At 46.9% G+C, this 11485-nt stretch overlaps 1 protein-coding gene across 1 annotated transcript; it reads right to left on the bottom strand.

The window, feature by feature from the left end:
• Positions 1-3420: 3420 nt before the first annotated feature.
• LOC123427419 (regulator of nonsense transcripts 1 homolog) lies at positions 3421-9237 on the bottom strand. Its single transcript, XM_045111462.1, has 7 exons — positions 8914-9237; positions 7659-8216; positions 6266-7378; positions 5832-6159; positions 5086-5335; positions 4787-5000; positions 3421-4263 (listed from the first exon to the last, which is right to left on the bottom strand). Exons 1-7 carry the CDS (start codon positions 9076-9078, stop codon positions 4075-4077), a joined length of 2817 nt encoding a protein of 938 aa, XP_044967397.1. The 5' UTR covers positions 9079-9237; the 3' UTR covers positions 3421-4074.
• Positions 9238-11485: the final 2248 nt, after the last annotated feature.

Raw genomic sequence — 11485 nt, 5'->3', positions numbered from 1 at the left:
CCCTTTGTCGTCTGCCACCCCTTTGCCGTCCGCCTGTGGTTCCTTTGTCGTCCACTGGCCGACGACATAGGGAAGGCCGACGGCATAGGGAAGGCCGACGGCAAAGAAATTTTTTGCCTTAGGTGTTGTCTTTGACGTATGCTTTGTGCCAGCTGATGGCAAAGAAGCTCTTTGCCATGTGTCAGCAGACGGCAAAGGAAAGGCAGACGGCAAATTTCTGAATTCCAGTAGTGATTCGCCAGCACTGGACATTCATCATCATCTCGAGCAGCAGAACCTAGTCCCTTGAGCCTCCAAACCTCATCCTACAAATCTCCAATGAGATCACTAAAAAAATTTGGCAGCTCCGGATCATGCCACTCAACATAGCCACACCCACCGTGCTATTCATTCAAACAAAATCAATCTCAACAATCAGAAACAGATAGGAGCAGAGGAAGAAGGAGACATGAGCAAAAAATCGAGCAAAAAACAAACTCACCATGGCATCCACGCAGGCATAGTATCTCCTCCCAGGATTGTGCCTGCTCCACGAGATCCATCGGGGGGCCTTCCGGGGAGGATTGCACCGACACTTCTTCTCCGGCTCGTAAGCCATTGCGCTCTCCCTGTAGGGCACAGGCGACCTCGACTCCACGCCCCTCCGTCCACTTGCTCGACGGAATCCCGGAGCAGAAGATGCCCCCGAAGACCAAGACATCGCACGCAGCCGTCACCATCCTCTGCGCGCCGCACGGGCTCTCTTTGTAGGATGAACCCTAGCTCCCAATCTCCCCCAAATCTGTTTGAACAGATGCGCCCGCACAGGTCATCACTACCCCTGTCTGGCCCACATTTCAGGTCAATCCCGATTGACCACTGCTACGTCAGCGATTTTAGCCTAAAACGCTGTCAAGGTTATTTTTAGACCGGGATTACTGACTTGAGAGTGCAAACTTCGGGGATTACCACTTCGGGGTGCGATCTCGCCACCGTCTACCAGTTCAAGGTTTTTTTTGGACTTTTTCCTTTGTTAAAAAAGGATTGAAACAAGTCCCAGGAATGAGGTGAGAGACGGAGGGACATGACTCTGAAAGTTTTGGAAACGTGTCATGCAATGCATGGGCGTGGTGGGTGCATGCAATTATCAATTGGTAGGTGCACATGGTATGTATTTGCATCATGTGGCTGTATGAAGCAAGCTGGAGTCGGACGTGGGTGTGGTCAAACTGGCATTGACTCGAGAGACCAATGAGTAATCATGAAGCGATCAAGGTATCCGGGACAAGTTTCAACGCTGGTGACGTGCGTATAAGGCTTGGGAGTCTGGAGTGTGTCACAGCAGGTTCATGCATACACAGGGTGTCAAGCAACGTAGAAAGATGTGCGGACGGACACGACGCGGCGTGAAGCATAGTTACAGTCGGATAATTTCGGCTGGGTCGGACTGGACAGTCCGACGAATCAACGGGGATGTCAGTCAAAGCAGAAGACGACGATGATTTCAGCGACGACGACATAGGAGCGTGATGCTGATGGTGACCAACTTCTGGGGCGTGGAAACACGTGGTGCGGGTCTGAGGGCTTGTGTGGCTTCGACACACTATGACGTAGGGTTGATTCAAGGCAGTGCACACATGAGAGCTTGAAGTCGACAGGGCGCAGGGTAGCACGGCCAACTACATGGAGTCATGTTGAAGGTGAAGCTGAAGTCTGGTGGAAGACTTCACTCTGTGCTGATGGAGGGGCTACGGCGTAAGAATTCGGAGAATCGTAGCCTATTTCAGTGGGATAGCGAGAGACACGTGGATTGGACTGGGTACCAGTGGTCTGATGGAGACGTGATACTCGGCATCGGTCGGTGATGATCGGTGGTTCTCTGCAGTGGGGTTGAGTGGTGTGGGTTCGCGACCTTGGAAAACTTTACCAGGACAGCAGAGGCTCGACGCGGTGATAGCGACGAGGTGTGCGGTAAGCACGGGACACAATGACAGAACAATGCACCGGTGGTCAGACATGTTGTCAGACAAAGTGTGTAAAGGGTGCTGAAGTAGTGTTGACGAGTACCAGATTGAAGTTGGTGACTGGGTCTATCGGTGCTAGTTGATGGACATGAGTTGACCATGAAGAATCTGAGAAAGTGACGGAAAGTCTGAATTGTCATAAGCGAAGAAAGTACATGGCCGCATATGCTGTGGTGTTTAGTGCACATGGGAAGATGCATATGACAAGTACAGAAGGAGGCAGAGTGCTATAGCTTTGGGACATGTCAGAGACTATCCGGGAAAAGGATGAGACAACTGCGAATTTGACTCCGGGGTGACACAGGGTGACGGTGAAATTCCTTCAATTTTCAGATAGACGGTCAAGGAAGAGCGAGGATGTTGAGTTCAGATAACTCTTATATGTGGCATCCAATATGTGGGTTGTTCACTGTCATGCAGGTCAGTGATCAGTGATGGCGTTGAATGGATACTCCAGAAGTTGGAAGCACAAAGTAGAGTAATAAGGAACTTAACTTTGCTCGAGGGTTGACTGTGAAGAAGACGAGAAGGGACTACAGTTGCAGGTGGAGTCACATGGAGTCTGGGAGTAGCAGTGGTGCTCATGGCGTATCTCAAGTCCAATGTACATGGAAGTTTGACGCATGGATGAACTCAAGGTGGTGGAGAATATTCGTCAAGGTGGAGTTTGTTAGAGTTGTGTCGAATATTCTTGTATAAGGTAGGTTACAGTTGGACTCTGAGTAGTATTGTGTTTAGACAGGATATGGAGTCGTGTCCTGAGAGGACTCCTAGGCCTCTCATATATAGCGGGGATAGACACACGATACATAATAGCACATGTACGCGGGGGAGCCAGCGGCGTGTGCCGGCGCTTGGACGGTCGGGGTGAGGTATTGTGACGGTGTCACGGGGAGGAGCGCCCGTAGTCAGGCCCCGGGGATGTAGCCATATCGGTGAACCTTGTTAACGAATCTTGGTGTCGTACTCGTGTGATTGCTTGGTCCTCGATAGATCGACAGATTGCCTCGGATTATTCTAACACGCGTGAACTGTCTCACCTCTGGATACTTACATGTTGCATAATCAGACTTACTAGGAGAAATTCAAATTGCATGAACTACAAATTACTAAAGCTGTATGATCTGAAAGAAAATCATGATATATAGTACCTTCTCCATCCAGAAATAACTGTCGCTCAGGCGGATGTATAGTACTACTAACTGCTGATAAGTTTTCTTTTTCGTCCAGCAAAACAAAGGCATGATGATATAGTACATCAAAACAAAGGCATGATGATATAGTACATCAAAACAAAGGCATGATGATATAGTGGAGTACTACATCAAAACAAAGGCATGATATAGTTCTACTAGCACAGTATTAATCGATACAGTGTCATATTCAAGTATCAGGAGCACAGCCGACACTTCAGATCTCGGAAAATCGGCACTCACGCCGGCAGTAGTACTAGCATTTACGTTCAAGAGCATTTTGCCTACAGTCTGGACATCCAAACTTTACAGCAATCCCAAACCAAGGCAGACCTCCACTCAACGCAAAAATCGCAGACTAGAATCTTATTGGCCATTGGCCAATGAGCTTGTACAGGATGAAGTCACCGCTTCCAATTTTGTACAGGATAAAGTGCAGCGTTTCGGTGTTCTGACGCACCCGGTCAGAAGAAAAATCAAAACAAATATTAAAAAAAATCCAAAAAAAATCTCGTGATAGATAATTTAATGCATGAGGTCCAATACAATTTCTGAATCATTTGGACATCTGAGCAGCTCTCAGCAAAAAAAAAAAATTGGGTCAAAACAGTGCATGAACAGTAAACTTTTTTAGGGACCCTGAATTTATCTTTTTTACCGAGAGCCGCTCAGATGTCCAAATGACTCAAAAACTAGAGCAGACCTCACGCATGAAATTATCTATCACCCCCAAAAAATGAATTGTTTGAATTTTTTCAGTATTTGTTTTGATTTTTCTTATTCAGCGCGGGGTGCAGATGAGCCTGGGCTCAGGAATGGATTTTCGATGGTCTTAGCTCATCTCCGAAAAGAACTTGGCTCTCAAGGGTGAAGATTGTTCAACGGAGTCTAAGACTGCTGAAGGAAGCAGTGAGATCTTCGACGATCCCTTTATCCTTTCGGCGACACGGATCGGAACCGGAAGCGACACCGCCTGGTGGACGGCTCCCGGCATCAGATGGACCACATTTCAAAGAAGGGTGTAGTTGACGTTTCCGCCCCTTTCGAGTTCGAGATGGTGCCTGAACCTGAATGGACACCGGAATTATGAGTTACACAAGGCAACAACTTCAAATTCCATAATTACTTAGCACGTGGACCATAACAAATGTTGCACGCAATATATTGAATTGCTTATACCATGTTATTGACTGTACCGATAGTAGCACAGTTACATAGTCGGACTAATAATTAAGCCATTTAATCACAGCTTATGTTCTCTTGTTGCTGCATTTTCTAGTTTGAGCAATATGAAGATGGATTCCTGACTAGTGAAATAGCCTACTTCTGAAAAATTGATCTTGTATGATTCCATAGCACTAAAAGAGGTAATCTCATATTCATACCTAAACAAATTAGGGCCACTGACACAAGAGAAGTCTACAACAAGTTCCTGCAGGTAATATATTTGGCAACACATGTTTCTGTTTAAAACAGATAAACAGCACATTCATGAATGCTTCACTTGGCAAATTGAACATGAAAAATTGATGCAAAACTAATTCTAGATAACTCGTAGGTAGTAGAGGAAAGGGACAAGCGAGTCAATACCCGAACAGTCTTATCTATAACTTGTAAATGTGTAAGACTTTTGTCTTTAACTGAACTGAGCTCACTCTCATGCTTAGCAATCACACGAGAAATAGCCCCATCACTTTTTAGATTGAAGAAACACTTCCGTTCCTTGGCATTGCGCACTAGATCAGCCCAGATAGAACCACTCCTGGATAGAGTTGCTGCATTTCCCAAAATCCAAAGGCAATGTCTGTATTCAAAGTAGAATAAGTAACACACTGAGAAGATAGACAAAACCGATCACAAAAAGAACGTGAGATCACAGCATAAGATACCTTGCTCTTGTCAGAGATACATTTGTACGTTGTCGATTTGAAAGAAACCCTACCACCCCATCAGAGTTGGACCTGACAGTTGATAAAATGATTATGTCTTCCTCACCACCTTGGAAGCCATCAACAGAATTAATTTTCACTGACAAGGGGCCAAACTTCATTTTCCTCAGTTTTTCTTGAATTGCTAGAACTTGAGCAGCGTATGGGCATATGACACCAACTGCGACCTTCTTCATACTCTTAGAACAAGCTGCATGGTGAAATACGTAGAGTAAGCATGTGCCCTGATATTCATGCTATAAAGAACAGAGGAAAAGGAAATCACCCTGAGTATATGCTGTTTTAACAATTAGCACTGCGATATCCTGTTAGAGTTAAAGTCCATTGGGCGTCACACTATCATTATTTATGTTTCCAATTTTTCTGGAATGAACAAAAGGACAAGGTTCAAAGTTCCAGAAACAGAAACATTGTTACTGGTGTGTGCTATATATGCAACCTTCCTAAATAGAACATAACAACCTAATAGCATACCATGAAACTAATTGGACTTTTTAATTAAAAATCTATGTTTAATGATCCTCTTTCCATATAGCTAATAAACATGTTCAATCATCAATTTAAGTCCAGTTGAAAACTACAAATAAATGGTTCAGAAATAAATCCAATACTCTTGTAACAACATAAGGTAGAATAAATAAATAAATTTCACACGTAATAAAATAGCATGATGGCAGAACACATGCCTCTTCGGAGATTTTGCAAGATTTCCTGGATAACGGTAACTTCAACCACGTTCTTCCTGCTATGATCAAGTTCATCGACATCCTCCCAACTATCTTCAATATTGAAGAAAGAGTAAGTACCAAACATAGAACCTGGAAGATACTTCTTTTGGTGTTCTTTTTGCATGACACTAGGAGCATCCAAGAGTTTCCCGCCATAGAAGCTGGTGTTTGGAAAAATGCTAATGGATGGATGCATTCTGTATTGCATATTAAGCAGATACTTTTCATGTCCCAGTGAACTCAACCTCGCAAAGAGACTTCTCCCAAATAATGCATCCTTGCAAACCTATAGGAATCACAAGTTGAGATGACATGACACAAATGTAACAAAACAAATGAGAATGCTTGACAGATTAATACACATGCACAAGAATATAAGATCAAGAACTAACCTTACTAACAACTGTTGCTGGTAGTTGGCACTCATCACCAATAAGGATAGCATGCTTCAATGCATGTAAACGCAAAGGGATCAATGTTTCACATTCTTTCAACTGAGCAGCCTCATCGACAACAAGCAACTCTAGTTTCTTATTGCTTGTTACTTTGGAAGAGCTAGAAACAGTGCAGAAAATTATGCTGGCACTTTCCATACAGAATTTTCGGATGGTGTGTTTGGAGGATGTTATAGGAAGTTTCAAGCAACTTAATAGCATCTTTAGCAGCTCAAGGCATTTAATTCTGGTTTTGCCAATGGTTATCACTGTTTTGGGAAGAATGTCCATGCTGAATTTCCCTGGAACATCTTTATACATGAAAACTTCCTTTATCTCAACCCCGGTAGTTTTCCTCTGGAGTGTATTGAAATCTTCAAGCAGTTCGAGAAGTGAAATGATGTTATTGTAATTCACCTCCAAAATACAAGATTTGGGGACATGAAATAGTAGCTGTTTGAAGCATCTTCGGAGCTCAGCATAAATAACATCAAGTTTTTTCCTGGTGTAATGCAAGAAGGAAGGTTTATCCTCCTCCTTTTGTTCATCAAAATACCGAAGGTACTGGGAGTAACCATTCTCAAGAAAATCGTACATAGAAGACAGACAATGTCTCCATCCAGTCAATGGTGCAAAGCAAACAAGAAGCTTCCTTACACGATCATGTAAGTAAATCTCTTTCAGATCATCCTCGACACACATGCGATGTTTATTGCCAAACAACAGAACATCTCCTAAGCAACTTGTATCCAGAGGGTTCTCTTTGCTCAACCTTAAGAAACATGAAGCAACTTGTTTAACAGCAAGGTTTGTCGGTGCACATGTAAGTGTACCATGTTTCAGTTTCCTCATTAACCACAAGAGTACAGTGATTGTTTTGGTTTTTCCTGTGCCAGGAGGTCCCCAGATAAGGCTTAAACTGCTGCTGCTGTTGCAGAGCATTGCTGAAATACAGTTCAGGATGGCGTCATTCTGAGAGTTGTTAAGATCCATTGTAGACAATTCACTCCATATTTCCATGCTGTCAATTGAAGCAATACCCTTTGCATTTTTTGGGACAATATTTGCAACCTGCAAACACCAGAAAAGGAGCTAAGCAAATTAATAGATTCTTTTACAGCTGCCCAAAAGCCTCTGGTGATCAGTTCTCGTTATGATGTGATCATAGCTGGGGTATTTCCTATGCAATAAACAGAAATTTTACATACGCGTATATTCTTTAGTAAGGAAATGAGGGTGATGATTTCAAAATTAACTTCTCTCTTTTGCTCTATCTAACATTTCATGATCTGATCTGAGGAACAAACTCACGTCATTGTCAATATCATTGAGAGTATAAGAGCATACATACCCGTGGATAATGTACCATCTCCTGTATGAGGTTTTGGTTTCTCCTGACTGTTGTGTAGTCAAGGCAGCGCCATATGCGGATGTAGGTCACGATATTCAGCAAATGAACTGCAAAAAGTGAGTTCCTCTTCCCATCTTGACTGACCTTGTCTGCAGCATCAATTTTTCCTGATGCTCTTATCGCATAGCTGGCTGGAGGTGAGTCATCATCTTCATCCGCTCCATCAGTAATGAAGGCAATACAGTACGGCCTCCCATTGCAAGTAATATCAGATATGTTTTCTGGCTTCGCATCACACAGGATAATGATATCACCAACACTTCGACCATTACCTTCAAGTTTGTTACAAGACTTTGTATTCTGAGAATCAGCCTCAAAAGCAATCTTATAAACTGCACTGTATTTTGTTTGCTCGATCCATGCTACTTTGACAAAAGACTCGGTGGAGATGGCTTCCAAGCTGGACGACATATCAGCTCGCAACTCCTCCAACAGTGGAGATGTGTAGAATCCTAAGTAGCTCTTGATATCATTGAATATGGACGGTATCATTTTCACCTGCAATTTGAAGCCTCATAGTTAGAACTTGATGATAGGAATTCACGGATATAAACACACACCAATTAATGTGAAACTGCTGGTATCGAGAATAAAGAAAAAAAGACAAGCAGTCAGTTATGGACATTGCATTGCACCCAATTGGTACAGCAATGGTTGTCTTTTTTGGGTCCATGGTGCTAGTGATGGATTGGAATATGAAATTTGGCAGGTTTGTGTTACTTCATATTTAATGCATCCATGATTTCTTTGAAATGTAATGTAACACTCTTTAATGCTCAAATCCTCTTCAGGCAGAGTATAAAGACCCAAAATTGGTCAGGAGGCTCGCAAACTTCTTCTAACTTCACAATTGGCATCAAACCCCTTGGGGCCTGTTTGGATTGAGGGTATTTATTGATAAAGTTTAGATATTTAGTCCACATTTGACTTAAATGACAAAACTTTACCGAGAAATACCATGTTCTGGCCAGCCCTAGAATTTGGAGAATAAAGATCTCCACGGCCAGAACAGCTTAAATCAACTTATTTGGAGGACCATCAGAGCAGCCAAAGGGAAAACCACAACAGGTCGTACTAGATCGAACTAAAGCCTACGGGAGTAAGTAGATTGAACTAAACCCTACGGGGGTAGTACGGCACAACCAACACGCCAAGAACAGCTCAAGAAAACCAAAGGAGCAGTAGTACGACCCACCTTGTCCTTGAAGATACCCTCGTCCATGACGTCCTCGAGACTCCAAGACAGCACCACGTCGACGAGGTGCGGCCATTCCTCGTCGGCGTACCTCCTCGGCCACCATTCGTCGCCGGCGTCCCTCCTCGGCGGACGACCACGAGCGCCCTTCTTCTTCCTGGTCATGCGGCCAGCGCGCTGCGGTCTCGGGATCGACCTTGCTTGTCCCGGCCGCGAAGGAGGCGGCGGCGGCGGCGGCGGACAAGCGAGGCTCGTGGCCTTTGTGGCGAGACGGAAGAGGAAGGCCCGGGATGCCCGGGAAGGACAGAGAGGGAGGGAGGGAGGGTAATGGTATGAAGGAAAACGGAAAAGGGAGGGGAAAGTGAAAATCAAAAATGAAAGTGTAGCCCTTCCTTCCTTGAGAAGCCTCGCTGCTGTACTTGTACTTGCCCGGTGGCCCGTACTCGCGAGTCACGGGTGGCGATGACCGTCGTCCACGACTTTGGGCGCCGAATCCGCTCGGGGAATATCTCCATGTTTTGTACTAGTAGTAAGTAAGTTTTTTTTTTAACTAGGAACGCCCCATGGTAAGTTTATTAGAACAACTTTAACCGCCGACTCAAACCGATAACGATTTTGTTCGCTTTTTGTTTGTTTATAAGTCGGTTCGGCAGACATCAACGTCCCCTTCCGCGTTTGAGTCGACGCATGCAATCAACACTGGCCCGACCTATTTTTGCCGGCGCATGAAAAAAATTCAAACATTTTTGAAAATAATGAACAAACATTAAAGCCGGCCATAAAGGCCTACGGGAGTCATGCATCCCCATTATATTAATTAAACATTAAAAAACCTAAACTACGATGCGGTCCTAGGCGGCGGCGACGACGACGTTGGGGCCGGTGAGGTCAACCAGCGTTGGCGCAGGGCCGGCCGAGGGGAACGCCGTATTCCAGAGCGTCGCTGCGTGCGCCTCCGTCGTCTGTCCCGCCAGCGCGGGATGTGCTGGTGGCGGTGGCAGCATGGCATGGGCGCGCTCCTCCTCCTCCATCTCCCATCGTTCCTCCTCCGCCTCCCGCTCGAGCATCATCTGTCGACGGTCGTCGGCGCGCTCCTTCGCCAGGTGATGCGCCCTCCAGTGCTGGAGGTAGGCTTCCTTCTCGTGCGGTGTCGCGCCCAACCAGATGGGCGGCGTGCTGACCCACTTGTGGAGGCAGACGGTCCACCGGCAGACCTCCTGATGCGGCTCTGTGGGCTTGGTCTTCGCGGAGGGGCACGACGCAGTCGCCGGCGGCGGATAGCGCGATGGCCTCCGTGAGCTGCGCCTCGTACGTCGCGTCCTCCACCTCGGTCTTGCGCCGCTCTTCCTCATCGCTCTCGCGGAGTGCGGCTGCCAGCGCCGCCTGGTAGGCGGCCTCCGCCTCCTGGTCCTCGTCGCTAACGATGGGCGGGGGGCGATGGAGGGCCTCCTGGCTGCACGTCGCGCACGCCGCGCCAGCGCTGCTCCTCGTGCTCGACCGCGAACCAGACCTCCCAGCGGGGAGAGCCGGCCACTTACACAGGATTGAGCTGCTGCTTCGGTGTCAACTGCCGTCGGCGGAGACTCACCTCCTCCGCGTGCATCCGCGCCGACCGCGGCACGGCTGGCACCGGGATCCTCTCCGGATCCAGCTGCCAGTGATGCGGGAGGGTGACATCCGGGTACGGCAGCAGGACATGGTGCTCCCAGTGCCACCACGCTTACTGCACCGGAACGCTGACACGCTCGGGAGGCCAGCGGGCAGACGTCGGCGGGAGATCGCCGGGGGGTAGACGGGGGACTTGCCCTTGTTTTGGAAGGAGCCGACCATGGCTGCCGGCTAGGGTTTGGTCGCCGACGAGGTGGAGAGATGTGGACGGGGGCGTTCTAGAAGCAGATGAGGCCAAACCCCATCGCACGCTCGGATTAAAAAAGGCCGACCGCGGTCGCTGACGCGTGGCCCATGGAGGGTGGCCGTCATAAATTAAGTTGACTGTCGGTAGTTGGGGCGGACACAGAGAGGGCGCGCGCGCGCTCGCTTCTCGTCCGTGCCGATGCATTTCAATCCCAGATTTGGGCCGGAAATGGGTCGGCGCAGACGCGTTTTGGCAATGAATCGGCTCGTTGGGCCGTCACTTTTGTCCACGCGGATCCAAACGGAGGACGGCGGACGTAGTGGGTCGCCCCGTTGGAGTTGCTCTAAACTTCTCTACGTCTTATTGCGAAATGTATTAACTTTTATATATCATCCACTTTATTTTGTAAATTTCACGGTTTTCATGTCCCTCAAACATTACACTCTCCAAGAGGGGAAGTCAGGGCGCACGGTGGGCATGTCCACGTTGATAGCGTAGGAAAATATATCGAGGTAAATAAGAGAGAGAGAGAGAGAGAATGCAGCCACTTCGTTTCCTTCATTAAGAAGGCAACTCCACATCAGAGATCGCACGCCACCGTCCCCTCTCATCTCTCACATTAGTCATCCCCTCCTCCTCTCGCTCCTGGCCTTCCGCTCCCTCGCTGTCGCTGCTCCTCCTCTTCTTCCTTGTGCACCTCTCATTCCCTCCTTCACA

Source organism: Hordeum vulgare, chromosome 2H (assembly GCF_904849725.1).
Source record: "Hordeum vulgare subsp. vulgare chromosome 2H, MorexV3_pseudomolecules_assembly, whole genome shotgun sequence".
NCBI classification, from domain to species: domain Eukaryota; kingdom Viridiplantae; phylum Streptophyta; class Magnoliopsida; order Poales; family Poaceae; genus Hordeum; species Hordeum vulgare.
Note: the sequence above shows the minus strand (reverse complement) of the source record. Positions and strands in the feature narration are given on the sequence as shown.